This window comes from Ictalurus punctatus, chromosome 3, assembly GCF_001660625.3.
Source record: "Ictalurus punctatus breed USDA103 chromosome 3, Coco_2.0, whole genome shotgun sequence".
NCBI classification, from domain to species: Eukaryota; Metazoa; Chordata; class Actinopteri; order Siluriformes; family Ictaluridae; genus Ictalurus; species Ictalurus punctatus.
This window is the reverse complement of record NC_030418.2, coordinates 19067922-19082918: the sequence shown is the minus strand read 5'-3', so window position 1 is coordinate 19082918 and position 14997 is coordinate 19067922. Positions and strand designations below refer to the sequence as shown.

Here is a 14997-nt window from a genome sequence, read left to right as displayed (position 1 = left end):
ACGTGTACAAGTTAAAAAATATGAAGAAGAAGAGTTCTGTATAGAGGAAGGACCCTAGAGCTTTTTCCAATCAGATTAGACATTAGTGGAACTTAGTCTCTCCAAGTTAAGCTTCACCTAAAATTTTAAGCTCCAGATGAATTTGTTTTGCATGTATGTTTTGCAAAAATACTTTAAAATGATCCTTGTGGCATATAATTCTAAAAATGGAAATTTTAATCTGTCTGATTAAAAACATTTTTGGCATGTGCCATCTGTAAGCAGCATAAGGTGTTGGGACAGAGGTATGACTTGTTTTCTTGTAGGTCTCTTTAAACGGCTTTGGGGCAGCTGTGGCTCAGGTGGTAGAGCGGGTTGTACGCTAATCATAGGGTTGGCGGTTTGATTCCGGACCACATGCCGAAGTGTCCTTGGGCAAGACACTGAACCCCAAGTTGCTCCCGATGGAAAATTAACGCCTTGCATGACTCTGCCACTATTGGTGTGTGTGTGTGTGTGTGTGTGTGTGTGTGTGAGAGAGAGAGAATAAGAACCATTGTAAAGCACTTTGGAAAAAAGCGCTATATAAGTGCAGACCACTTAAACTACAGCACGCTTTAAAGGAAACACTGACCTCCACTGGACAAATAAAATAGTGCACTAGTTAAACTACCATGACAATTTTAAGACCTTTTCTGTAAAACTCTTAAAAGATGACTAGAGATAGTTTGTCAACATATCTCTCACTATCTAGGTTTAATAGAAATATTAAAATTATAGAAATATATTTACTTTTTTTCTATTAACCATATTGTAATATTGAAAACATAGAATATACTTACTTCGTCCTCACACAAGAATATACTAAACATGTACTTTTTTCCTTCCCTCCCAGAACAATGATGAAAGAACACAAAAGCTACTCCTTAGGTCATATTTCTCAGTTTTAGCCATGTTTACTTTCCAACACAAATAGATTTATCTCACAATACCATCTTGTGTAATCCACCCATTTCCACCTTCAAAACAAACACTTGGAGAAGAACACACAGAGGAACACAGATAGTTGTAATCTTAGTAGTGGAACAACTTTCTTATTTGCACTAGTGGAACATCTGCGTAGATTTCCTCACATTTCTAGGCCACAAAGAGCAAAGCAGTATCATGAAGAGACCCAATTCACACTGTAACTTCTTTAAGGTAGTCCATCCACATTTAGGCTCTCCTCTTATTTTTCTGCATTCTCTTTCCAGACAGCGCTCCCTTCTTCGCTCCTCTGACCATGCCCTTAAACTGGCCCTGCAGTTTGGCCTTTTTCCTGTGAACACAAAGATCACTAGATCAGACTGAGTGCATCACAAGATATTGGTTATACATGTTGAGAGACTCCACAGCTTCATTACCTACGGTTGAGCTGGGCCTTTTTAAGCGGGATGTAAGCATATGGGTCGTGCTTCCCCGTCTTCTTAATGTCACCTTTTCCTTTCTGCATTGACGACACACTTATTAGCAACTTTATGCTAGTCACATTATGGTTTTAACTTAAGCTTATGAATAAAACATAACAGGCTGTGCTGCAATAAGAACATAATCAATGACGAAGCGATGTGATTCAGCTCAATGTGAAGCAGGAGCTGAGTCAATAGCACCCCATAGATGATTATTTTCCAATAACAGCACATACTGAAGTGTTTTACTACTTTTATACCAATGCAATTTGTCAATGATTACATATTTTATTTATTAAAGAATGGCACATCATAGAGTTTATCCAGTTACAGTTTCATTTCATGTTGCGGAACAGCCACAAAACTTTCTGTTATCAATTGCACTATAGCAGCTATAATCACCATCACCAGCCGTTTTTTCCATCTCTCTCTCCCATCTTTAAAATGGTTGTTTTTTTAATGCAGCTTGTCATGTTACCATGAAACCACAAGGCCCTCTGTCCTGAAGACATTCCCACGACGGAATACTTCAACATTTTTATCTGTGATTGTTAGAAAAAACTGACACTGTCGACTCCTTCCATAAATGCTAAATAACCGGCTTCTCACAGAAAACTGAATGATTATTAACAATTATATTTATTTCTTTAGTTTATGTGAAGTGTCTGGCATACAAGTCTCTGCCAAGTTGTTATAGAAAGCATGACATTATAACTAACTATTATAACTATTATAACTAACTTTTGTGCTAATCAACACATTCTGGCCAATCAGATATAAGAATTCAATATCCCCGAGTCCTCCTGCGCCCAATCAATCAATCTAACGGTTTCTCAATTATTAGATCCAACTTTACCTTAGCTTTGTAATCAGCACCTGACTCCTGTCTTCCTCCCAGTGGTCTGTGAATCCCACTGCCACCAGCTGAGTTCAAATAAAACAAAACAACAAAACAAAACAATAAAAACCGCAAGTGGTTACTAAATTATAGAAAGCAAGCTATTTTGAAATACACTTCCACCGTGGACATTCTCTGCTTCAGTAATCTTCTCACAGTTGAATGTATTGTACCTTTATATTTCATTTGTGGCTCAATATCCATGTCATCATCCAGATCATTTTCAGTTTTCTTCTTCTGTCTCTTTTTCTGCTCAAATGAAAGATTAAAACATTGTTTCATTTTCATTTGCATGGGCATACACAACACCGTGTTTAAAAGCTCACCAACTACTCACCGTCTTCAGGCCAACCTCTTTCAGTATGTCATCAACTTCCTTGTCATCTGAAGAAGAAAGAGAACAATTAGAGTCAATATACTGTTAGAAGCTTTAACAACAGACCGCCGTTAAATAGCATTAGAGAAATCTACACGTAAACGTAGAACCGTGATGAGCAGTACAGTACAGAATCATCCAGTGAGAATGCAAATAAAAACATATAGAAAATATATAATATGGTAGGTATGGGTATGAGATGAGGTGTTAATCACAGCAGTAGTTTTTGGGAGGGACACGTTTCTAAAGCAGTGGTTCTCAAACCAGTCCTCAGGGCCTCTGAGACAGTTTACAAATTTGCTTGATCCCAATTCACACAACACAGGGACATAACTAGACTGAGAAGCAGGAACATCGCTTTTGTCACTAACACGCATCCGGCAAGCCAAGATTCAGGTCCAACACAGCCTTAACTGCATGTCTTACCTTTAGATCCATCATCATCATCATCATCATCCTCTTCTTTAATGATCAATCTCCCGTCTGATGTCACCTTGAAGTCATGCTCAATCTTGCGAGTCTTCTTAAAGTCAGGGTTGGTGGCTACACAAAAAAAAAAGAGGTAAACATTTAAAGGAACTATAAGTACACAGCCAAAATCTAATCAAGAATCTAAAATCTGATGCATATTTTTTTTTTAATACTACTGTTTAACTTCTCCTATTGAAAGATCTATTAAAAAAAACAACAAAAAAACAACAACTCCTCTTACAGAGAACTCTCTGTGCTGCTTTAGGATCAAGGAAGTTGAGAGGTTCATCAGACACCCCTTCTTTCAACCAGGCCTGCGCCTTTTGTTTAACCTGCTTTTTCTGGCCTTTTTTAGGCTTCTCATCCTCCGAGTCATCAGAGTCAGTTTCTGCCAGGATGTCCTCAATACTGCAGGCACAGATTAAAAAGGATGTTGATTTTAGTGCTTCCTTCCATTTCTTTAATCTCCCCTAGAAACTCTAAAAATGTTTTGGGTGTGAACAGTGTCATTATTATAATGTGAGCATGCTATCATTATGCACATTCACACCTGTTAAAAAATAAAGAAAGAAAGAAAGAAAGGAAAAGCAATGGCCATTAAAAAGCTTGAGCACCTGTCAGTTTTGGCTTTAGGAGTGTCTTCCTCGCTGTCTGAACCTTCCTCCTCAGCCTTTTTCAGCAGTTTGCGTCTCTGTGTCCTGGCCTCCACTTTACGGATGTTCACCAGTAGTCTGTGAAGTTCCGCAGGCAGCATGCTCTTGACCAGCTCGCAGCTGAGCACACAGAGGCAAGCATGGACAGAACAGTTTGCTTAGATTAAATGTATAATTTACATATACAGCGGAAGCTGTCGTGTAGATATGTAGCTTTGAAAGGATGGTCGCTAAACCTACCCAAACTTGCGGACTAATTTAGTTAAAATGATTTTCAGGTTTGTCCTGCAGTGTCTTCTCATATCGTCTTTCATAGCGCCAATGCCCTCCAACTAAAAGAGGATAAAACATGGATATACACAATGTTATTTGAGCCAAATATCTTGTGGTGCGTCTCAATCAGCTCCCTGGTTCAGTACTCAGGGTACTGATCAGGGAGTCGGCCATTGTAAGGGCTGTCTCGATCGGAAAATCCTTCCAGTGCACTGGAATGTTCGCTCCCTAAATAAATCACACAATGCACCGCAAAAACCAGGGAGCATCCATTGTCACTATGTTACCTTACTGAAAATGACGTCATGGTTTCTGAAGCCTCTCAACTCGAGGGGAGGGACGAATTCTCAGCCAACTTTGTTTACAAATGTAAATAGCTTGTTATTGTCATCACTCTCAAATGACTTATTAACTTAATTTGACGTTTTATATATAGTTTGTTTAAGTCTAACGACTTTTAAGTGTTTATTTATTTTTTTATCCACTAGCTAGCCTACGATCCTGTCTAATGCATCATGACAGAAATACATGTGATTAAGCTAACAAATTTATAACATATAAAACTTGAATATTTTTTAACATTTAATTTTAAATTAACATGGGCACATAATCATATCACAGGAAAATGAGTTATCAGTGTTCCAATTTGTAGTGAGAAAGGGTCCTTACCAGTGCCCAAACTTGTGCACACAATATACTAATTCATGACCTAGGGAGCTGATTGAAACACCATTAATCGCACTCAGTGCGAGTAAAACTAGCATTTCAACAGAAGAAAGTAGAGACAGATGACATATTTGGCTTCTATACTTACAATAAAAGACACTTGACTGGCTAGAACTTTTACATCCACGATGACTCTGATGAAGCCTATACAGGCCTTGACAATCTCCCGTGTCCTGCAGGTGAGCAGCAAGCAGATGTTGTGCAGGAGCTGCTCCAGTGACGATACGTCTATGGAGTCTAAATGAAATTACGGTCAAAACCAGTCCTCTACACACAGTCCTGTTACACAATATATGCTCTTTAGATGCTTACATCCAAATCACTATGTTGGTTACCTTTGTACTGAAACACAAGTCGGGTGAGGGCCAGTACAGTGCAGGTAATCATTGTGACTGATCCAGTGAGCCCAATGTACACATGGCCAAAGTACTCATTCAAGGCATCTGAAACATACAGAGATTTCAGTTGTTTTTAGGACAGCACAATATAAATGGACATGCCCACTGCACACGTAGTCAATCACTGCATCTTTTTGAGCTGCTCACACAACATCGAGTGCTTTTTGCCCAACTTTGTATGTGCTACCAAAAGGTTAAATATGCTCTACCTCTCAGTATTGACAGGTAGAGAAGAAATAAGCTCCACTCAACTGTGCCACAATGCAACCTTCTTACCAGACCACAAGAGAACTCTAGATCCAATACTGAAAAATCATTCATGTGTTATTAATAGAGCTGCAACAAATAATCAATAAAACTGATAATAATCGATTATGAAAATCGTTGTCAACTAATCTCATTATCGATTAGTTGGTCTATGCACAGCAAGGGGGAGATTTAATTATTACATTACTTCTGTTTGGAAAACACGCTTCGGAGAGTAAATACTAAACTTGTGTCCCAAATGACGTACTATACACTTTCACTATGCACTACCCGGCTAGTGCAGCGTTTCGCAACCGGGAAGGGGGGGGGGGGGGGGGGGGGATTCGTGAATAGAAGTTCACATGTTGCATTGATGGATAAAATAAACAAAGGATAATTCAGAGAGTCAAATTAAATGTCACAACAACAAAATGTAAAAAATAAAATCTTGAAATGTTTTCATTCAATTTTAATGTTAATATTACTAATGTTAAATATTAATAAAATAAAGTAACATGTATAGAAATGACTGTTAAATATATAGCCTATAATTGTTGTGGAGTGAGGGGGTCCTTGTGGATTGTTCGAAATATGCTAGGGGTCCAAAGCTCACAAAAGGTTGAGAACCACTGGTCTAGTGTATGAATTTTAGAAAGGTAATATCGTCTCAAATGGAACACATTAGTTTTTTTACCAACCTGAAAGTTTGCCCCCATCCGATTAATCGAAAAATAATAATAATCGGCCAACTAATCGATTATGAAAATAATTGTTGGTTGCAGCCCTAGTTATTAATGATGAGTGAATTGGTCAAGCAGTCGGATCTGAAGTAGCTTTTACATGGAACTTGATGTACATTCCAAACCGCAATAAGAAAGGTCACACACTGTAACTCTGTCAATCCAGTGCAAATCAAAAATCCATAAAATCTAAGTATCCATCTACAGAAAAAATGCCAGGTACAGAATACAAACACTACAATTAGTCTACGGAAGAAGCCTACAGCATGCGCACCTGTGCACAGTTTCTGCAGGTATTGTCAAGTTAAATGTAATAATTAATTTTCTTTTATTCCAACTCAAATGTAATTAAAGAGCAGGTTAGAAATTACAATACACTAAATTTAAACACATGAGACCAGGTGTGAGCAGGGCCTAAGAGGAAGCACGTGTTTGCCTTCAGCCTCCCTGATTGGTACCAGTCATATGACAGACGAGAACTGGCTAGTGGGTGGAAAATGGCAGGTAATGAAATTAGGGAGAAAATAGTATTTAAAAAAAACAAAAAAAAACAAACATTAATAGCAAAGAGTTCTGATATCAATAAATTAAATTAAAAAAAAAAATAATAATAAAAAATGAAAAAAAGATGAGATCAGTATATTAACCATGAACCATCATTTTGATCTGTATAACAAGCATTATTCAATGTTGGATTCTTTTATCTCAGCTATTCTGAGACAAATCGACAACACTTTCAATCAGTCAGTTTGCTGTGGGCAGTTTAGAAATCATTTTGCTGAAACCATGTGGGGAAAAAAGCCTTTTAGCTCAAGCAGACTTACCTTTGGTGTTTCCACAGAACCGGATAAAGGCATCGCCGATGTCCACCAAGAGGGAGTAGGCATTTCTGCGTGCTCCAACAGACACTTCCTTTGTGCAAATTATAACCTGATACAGGACATTAATGGCAATATGAACATCCTGAAACACACAGAACTAGACTAGATAAATAATAAAACCTGCACTGTGTGAGATACCTCAGGGAGAAGTGCAGTGATGAAGTCCTTGTGTTCTTCATTCAGCTGCTTCACAATGTGACTGAGGCACTTCAGTCTGGGCTGCACAACAGGAAAATAAAAGTCAACTAGCGTAACATGAATGTGTTTTTATATATATATATATATATATATATATATATATATATATATATATATATATATATATATATATATATATATATATATATATACACCGTCCTGATAAACTTTCAGACATTGATGTCCCCACAGAGCTCTTACTCTTTTGGCAGGTGAAGATGTACTCTTCAGACTATCCAGAAGGACCACCTTGAGCTGTTCCAGATTGGCAAAGACGAAACGCTTACACGGCTCTCGCTCTCCTCCACACATCTCCTCCAACACCCGGTACGCTTTCTTCTGAATACCAGACTCCTTACTCTGAGCAGGCAGTCACAGACACAAACAAAAATGTCAGCGCCAGCTATAAGTGAAATTTTATGGTATAAAACTGCATATCTGTGAGTCATACCTCCAAGTGGGGTTTGATTTGTGCATATGTTTGTGCCATAGCCTCCTCATCCACAAATGCAGACATAGCCACCACTAAATCCATCACAGTATGCCTGGGGATAAATGGATAATAATCAGATATAACAGCTATAATTCAGTTCTCATTTCTAAAATTCTCATATTCAGCCACTTTATATATGCTTTTGCACTTTTCATAAAAGGCTAATTTATTTAGCAACTAATGGCTTGATGTAATGCCTCCATGAGAATAAAAGTTTTCTAACCATCTGCTTTTTTTGGGGAACTTACTATTCATAAGATTAATATTTCATCTCTCACGTAGTTTTCAAGGAATTCTTTGAAAGTACAATAAAAGCTAGACTGGTACTAAAGCAGTATTTGGATGGAGTCCATGTACCACTGTGTGAGTGTGTGTGTGAAATTGTATTTACCGTGTAAACTCCGAGCTGTCAGGGCTGCTGAGCCTCTCCAAGGCCTTTTGCAGAAATGAGCCTACCATCTATTTAAAAAAAAAAAAAAAAAAAAAAAAAAAAAAAAAACACAAGAAATAAACAAAACAAAACAATGTTATTAAACCAGCTTGACAATTAGATTCCTCGACATTCATTAGAATATAAAGTACACATAAAAGTTGCTACAGGATGTCCCAAACGTCTCCATACATAGGGGAAGTGCACACTTCAGCAAAATGTCTTCCAAAATTGTTCATACTTACTTTACATTACATTTTATTTTCAGATAGCCTTTAAGAATACCTTTGAAAAAAGAAGAACACATTGAAATCATTCTAATGGCTGGATCGGGAAGCTGTCACAAGGCTGCGTTGGACTTTAACAGGAAAAATGGAAAGCACATCAAACATGACACCGTTGCCAAACTTATTCACGAATTCAATAAAACTGGAAGTGTTAGGTACTGACCGAGAAATGGACGTGTACAAACATCCACTGATGTAGACACACCCGACGTGGTGCTGGCAAACATAATCCCCTATGTATGGAGACTTTTGAGACACCCTGTACAATAGGTAACGTATAAAATAAACAAGCGAGTCACCTTGTGATCCGTGACCGTCAGGTAATCTTTGATGGTGGCGAGCACAGCTGGCCTGGACGGGTCTCTTTCTCCGGGGGCTGGCTGCTGTGTGTGCACATTAAACAGAATGGGCAAAAAGTTCTTAGCGAAGCGGCCCACTTCTGCCTTCTCTTCCTCTGCAGGACAACAAAGGACAAACAAAATCATTATTACTCTGTATGGTGTGAGGATATAGAGGAGTACAACTAAACCGAAATATTCAGACTGTCACATTAGTTAACTGGTTAACTGGACACGTGTCACTGCCAGAGATGGCAAATAAATATACTGCCAGCTAGAATTGGTATAAACGGTCACTTGGGACTCCTGCACCATCAGTATAATAATAATAATAATAATAATAATAATAATAATAATAATAATACAGCCACATTTTCTTTTGTCAATACAGAACAGTGAAACAACATTAGGGGGTGGGGCTCAGCTTGGACAAGACGGATGTTGCTTATGACCCTCAAAGCTTAAGGAACATCCCTTTAACGCAATGGCATTAGCAGAAAAGGTTGTGTTAATCTTTTGCTACATTGTATTAATATTGTATTTGACAGCTTGATGTTTTTAGTGTTATAAAGACATGCAGGTGAGGCTAGAATTGCTTGGAGTGCATCATATTATAGAGTAATAGGAAATAGACTCCTGCTTTAAAGAAATTCACTATTAATACAGTTTTCTAGGTAAATCACCTCTGGATAATGGGGTTAGGTGTACACATAAAAGCACTGAATGCTGAACAGCCACACATGGCCACACAGTTGCTGACCTGTCTCACAGCTCTTGCGGATGAGTGTGCGCAGGGCCTGATAGATGCACATGCGGAGATCAGGGCGTTCTGTGATTGCCATACCGAGTGAGCGGGCAATGCCCTTAAACGAGCTGACCACGTCAGTGGGCTTTGTGCAGAACCCGGGAAGCATCGTCCAGATCTGAGATAGAAAAACAAAAACAATATATAGTAAATGTATAAAATGAACATTAAAAAAAATTAATAAAAATAATCAAGAAATAAGTTTAAAATCAACTGTGAATCATAACCAGGTGCATGGATTGAAAATGTTACCTGCAACTGTAATGTCTGATGTACTTTTGCCAACAGCTTCTGTCCTGCCTTCTCCAATTGATCCGCTGAAAAAGAAAATCCATCAGAGTTGGAAAACATTCTATCTGAACTGAAACACTTTATACATGAGCTACAAAGTCAACATATGCATTTAGAGTGCAACACAATGAAAGCAAAGGGTTATTTTTTAATCTTCAGGTCTGTGTACGCACTCTTGAGGGACACACTAACCTCTTAGTTGTAGCATGGATGACAGGGGAAGGAAGTAAGAGGCGAAGTATGCCAGCTGGGTGTTCTTTACATTGTCTCTGATGACCGGGATAAGCCAGCTGCGTGGGAACTCCAGGTCATCACTGAAGAAAAAAAAAAAAAACACCCACAAAAACCAACACAGACTAATCAGAACACCATGCTTCATTACTACACATCCTTAGTGCAGGAATCAAGTGTAACAGAGGAACAGTATAAAACAGGTATACTGGACTTTTGTTATGTAATAATGGACTGCATATGAGCAGCAGTATCAGGAAAGTCCAGGTTTGGAATAAAAACATCCAGCAAGTTTTTGGCATTTTTTTTTCTTCTTCTTTCAATTAGTCATGTTTTCCCCTAGTTCACTGACCTTCATTATTAATACTACTCAATAATGGTGACCTACAAAAAGCACAATGTATTTATTGTATGTATATATGTCCTATAACTTAACAGCTAGCTCCCCAGCGAGAACGGATTTGCTCCTTCATCTGATTCTCAGTAACCGTGAAGGTCACACTGATGTGCATAATAAAATTATCGTATTCTCATAATGCTTCTTTAATACTAATTGATTGTGAATCATGCAGTTTGAGACACAGCCCTGAATTCTCTCAGAAAGTGTATGATTTTGCACTTGCAGCCATGTAAGCGATCGCTGCAGTGGAGAATAGTGCACCACAGCCCAGGTTTCGAAATATTCTTCTACAATTTTTCTTCCAAAATCCTTCATCCTGCTGCTTTAACATTTACATAAAAGCAAAACATGAAGAGTGCACCCTAGTGCTCAACAGCGTGTCCAATATAGCAACCTATTAATTAAGAATGTAGGTTTGTAAGATTGTATAACATACATCCATCCATCCATCTTCAACCGCTTACTCCTTTTCAGGGTCACGGGGAACCTGGAGCCTATCCCAGGAGCATCGGGCACAAACATTGTGTAACATTTAAAGAGAAATTGTTGGCGCTTTATCAGCCTGATTTCTACCATAAGGACGATACAAGCCTAGAGGATATACAGGTTGTTGGCGTTTAAAGTGATTTGGACATTTCAGTTTTGCCATGTTGTGACTAGCTCCCTAGGGACTTTTAACAGATTTGTTTAGGCTTGGATATCTAGGAAGCTTTTTATGAACAAACATCCCAGTCCACCCAATGCTGAACAGTACAACATTAACTCTATAATGTTCCTCCATAGTGACTCACTCAGTCCCAGTGATGAGGAGTGGGATAGCACTAAGGACCACTTGTGGGCCCATGCTCTCCACTGCACCCCCTACTGCCAAATCCAGCTCCCCACAGAACGGAAACTGCGGCGTCGCACGCAAGTCACACAGAGACTGCAGACTCTGCAAAGCAATACCACAAAAATACAAATAAAATCAGTGCAAATGGGGATAACGTCTTTATTCTCTTAACAGAAAACCAGCTGAAGAGATAGATCCTATACAAATCTCTAACATACACATTAACCGTATACCCAAACCCAAAATTTAAAACTGCCAAAGTCAGAGCTCTCACCTTCATCATAACAGGATGAGCATGTTTCCCTGCAGCTCTGTAGAAGCAGCCAAGGATCTGCAGCACAAAAGGCCATGATGCATGGAAGCGATAGGACAAGCCTTCCTCCACAACACTGCAACACCACAAAAGAATGTGACGTAAAACTTTGATCCTCTTTAAAAAAAATAAATAAATAATAATAATAAAAAAAAATAATAATAATAATCTGGGCTGTATTAAATTTAGACTTGAATTATCAATATATGGTTCTAGATTACTGGGATAGATAAGGGGTGGAGTTTGGGAGCAGAGGGTTACGACAGGGAAAGTGTATTTTTGGATAATCTGTATAAAACATATGGTGATATATAGGGTGAATATAGTGAAGAGATCTTTAAAATACATTTCCAGCAAATCCAAACTTACCTAAACATTTTACAGACGTAAAGCCCATTACCAGCAGATACGCTGGGTAGAACAGGCCCAATCTCTGCCATATGAGGTGCCACACACTCACTGATCAGGGTCTAGGATGAAAATCATCAGGCTAAACACAGTAGCAGTACAAACAGCCATATGCAGTAGACAAGCAGATTTTGTGACTGGACTATTAATTTTAATTCTGTAGCTGTACAGACGGTATAGCCTGAGAAATTTAAAAATAAATAAATAAATAAATAAATACATTTTTTTTTAAAAATCCAAGTACCAATTGAATGATAAAATAATTTTTAAAAAAATCATTTTGCGTACATTTTCAAATTTAAACTAATGTATTTCACAGTGGTGTGACACATCAATGCTGTAACTACAGTGCACTACTCGCTCCTGCTGCTTGCTGCACCACCCACTAATTGAAACGGAATGCAATCTTATTCAAAAAACAACAGCAGCAAAGACCATACACCACATAGAACCATCCTAAACCATTTCTAACCTACCTTCAGAGTCTGTGTGGCAGCTGAGACGACTCGTGTGTGTGGGGAAAGAAGACAGGACATGGAAACGGAAAAGAGACGAGGAAGGTGACCCAGACTCAAAGAGCTCTGTAACCTAAACACAACAGATTTCAGCTTTTCTTCACCCACTGAGCCACACAGTAAATTAATCCAACATCACAATACTTAAGAGAAAAACACTACCTGGATAAATGGACATGGGCTTTCTCCATGACAGCAAGCCAGGCTAGCAGGGGCTGCAAGTCATTGTCACTAGGGATATAGTCATACAAAGCCTAGCAGAAAGAACAATTCAAGTTAAAACAGTAAGTAGCATTAAATAAATACAATAAAGCCCTGGATGAATATCAACGTGTGTGCGGCTGCATGTGTGTAAGACTTACCGTGATAATCTGGGCATTGAGCTCTGCAGACATGGAGGAGGGGTTTGGTTTTCCACTGAAGAGTTTGTGGAAAGCCTGCATCGCACACGCCGTCACTAGCTTTGAACATAAAGAGAGAAGAAAAAACAAACTGGTGTACAACTCCATATTTCCGTACAGCAAGGTCATAGTGTACAATACCATGCCCTGAAAGCAACTGAAAATAGTGATGTCTTCTCACCACATGACTCAGGGTCATCAAACGAAGAAGAGTCTCACAGCAAGACTTCACTGAGCTGAGAGGAAACGTCGTAATCAGCTCCTTCAGAAGCCCCAGCACATGCAGCGTGGTCGTATCTTCCTTGCTACCTGTTCAAATACAAATAAAGCAGGAAGTTTAATGTCTAACAGTATGCAAAAAAAATACAAATAATCGAAACCTCTAAAACCTGAGCGGTGTTGTCCGCAAGGGACAGCCCAAAGTGAATGTACAGATAACAGCCTACCTCCTGCGTGCTCCATCTCTTTAATGCAGTACTTGGATGTGGTAACGGCAGCGGGGTGATGGCTGGGCGCATTATCTCCAAACATGCAGTCACTGCCACGCAGGATGGCGCACACACCCTGCTGAGCTGCTTTACGCACCTGTAACACGCAGCAAATCAGAAATAAGGTTAATTACCTATGACAGATGAGGTGTATACAGTGCAGACTTGCAACATTCGCTAAGGAGCTACCACATTGTGTTAATAAATGCCAAGAACCACCAATTTGGCTTCACATGATGGAGAAACAACTACACACCTTTTCCCATAGCCTGGTGGTAAACATGAGATTATCTAGTTCACTGACCACTAACTGTTCCAAACAGCATATAGCAGTGTATATACAGGAAAGTCTAGAGAGCCGGTCAAAGTGCAACCTTCAAAACATGTCTGAAGTTTGTGGCCAGAAAAGCATGCAAAACACCAGAAGATCTGTGGCCCATGGGCTGATACTACTTCTGATAGGGCTGGGCAATATGGGCAAAATTTTATATCACAATTATGGATAATTTCATATCCTGAAACGATATCCACTCACAGAAGGAACGCCTGTTCACTTACACATTCATGCAATTATCTAATCTGCCAATCGTGTGGCAGCAGTGCAGTGCATAAAATCATGTAGGTACAGGCCAGCAGCTTCAGGTAATGTTCACATCAACCATCTAAAGGGGGAAAAAAATGTGATCTCAGTGATTTTGACCATGGCATGATTGTTGGTGCCAGAGGATCTGGTTTAAGTACTGTATTTTTATAACTGCTGAGCTCCTTTTCACGAACAGCAATTTCTAGAGTTTACTCAGAATGGTGCAATAAAGAAAAAATATATACAAAGTGAGTTCTGCAGTATTGCAGACGGAAACGCACTGCTGTTGAAAGAGGTCAACTGAGAATGGCCGGACTGGTTGGAGCTGACAGAAAGGCTACAGTAACTCAGATAACCACTCTGTACAACTGTGGTGAGCAGAAAAGCATCCCGGAATGCACAACAACTCGAAGCTTGAGGCAGATGGGCTACAAAAGCAGATGACAACATCGGGTTCCACTTTTGTCAGCCAATAACAAAAAGCTGAGGCTGCAGTGGGCACAGCCTCACCAAAACTGGACAGACTGGAAAAACCTGTTCTGGTCTGATTAACAGAATACTTTTGGGATGTGGTAGAACGGGAGAGTCTCAGCACAAAAGTGCACCTGACAAATCTGCAGGAATTATGTGATGCAATCATGTCAACATGGACCAGAATCTCAAAGGAATGTTTCCATGCCACAAAGAATTGAAGCTGTTGAGAGCAAAGGGAGGCCCTAACCAGTATTAGTATAGTGTTCCTAATTAAGTGATCTGTGAGTGTACAGTGAGGGAAAAAAGTATTTGATCCCCTGCTGATTTTGTATGTTTGCCCACTGACAAAGAAATGATCAGTCTATAATTTTAATGGTAGTTGTATTTGAACAGTGAGAGACAGAATAACAACAAAAAAAAT

At 39.1% G+C, this 14997-nt stretch overlaps 1 protein-coding gene across 1 annotated transcript in view; it reads right to left on the bottom strand.

The window, feature by feature from the left end:
* Positions 1 to 910: 910 nt before the first annotated feature.
* Positions 911 to 14997, bottom strand: part of rrp12 (ribosomal RNA processing 12 homolog) — a 21455-nt gene continuing 7368 nt past the window's right edge. The window contains exons 7-34 of the mRNA XM_017463915.1: positions 13478 to 13616; positions 13213 to 13340; positions 12993 to 13091; positions 12793 to 12884; positions 12592 to 12703; positions 12077 to 12177; positions 11669 to 11783; positions 11354 to 11496; positions 10124 to 10245; positions 9893 to 9957; positions 9596 to 9758; positions 8797 to 8951; positions 8172 to 8239; positions 7739 to 7832; positions 7489 to 7647; positions 7228 to 7308; positions 7033 to 7138; positions 5160 to 5267; positions 4913 to 5061; positions 4066 to 4157; positions 3787 to 3945; positions 3414 to 3580; positions 3128 to 3244; positions 2663 to 2709; positions 2499 to 2574; positions 2284 to 2351; positions 1383 to 1465; positions 911 to 1297 (exon numbers count right to left, since the gene is read on the bottom strand). Of these exons, the coding sequence (XP_017319404.1) occupies positions 1195 to 1297; positions 1383 to 1465; positions 2284 to 2351; positions 2499 to 2574; positions 2663 to 2709; positions 3128 to 3244; positions 3414 to 3580; positions 3787 to 3945; positions 4066 to 4157; positions 4913 to 5061; positions 5160 to 5267; positions 7033 to 7138; positions 7228 to 7308; positions 7489 to 7647; positions 7739 to 7832; positions 8172 to 8239; positions 8797 to 8951; positions 9596 to 9758; positions 9893 to 9957; positions 10124 to 10245; positions 11354 to 11496; positions 11669 to 11783; positions 12077 to 12177; positions 12592 to 12703; positions 12793 to 12884; positions 12993 to 13091; positions 13213 to 13340; positions 13478 to 13616 (3111 nt within the window). The 3' untranslated portion in view covers positions 911 to 1194. The remainder of the gene's footprint in view (positions 1298 to 1382; positions 1466 to 2283; positions 2352 to 2498; positions 2575 to 2662; positions 2710 to 3127; positions 3245 to 3413; positions 3581 to 3786; positions 3946 to 4065; positions 4158 to 4912; positions 5062 to 5159; positions 5268 to 7032; positions 7139 to 7227; positions 7309 to 7488; positions 7648 to 7738; positions 7833 to 8171; positions 8240 to 8796; positions 8952 to 9595; positions 9759 to 9892; positions 9958 to 10123; positions 10246 to 11353; positions 11497 to 11668; positions 11784 to 12076; positions 12178 to 12591; positions 12704 to 12792; positions 12885 to 12992; positions 13092 to 13212; positions 13341 to 13477; positions 13617 to 14997) is intronic.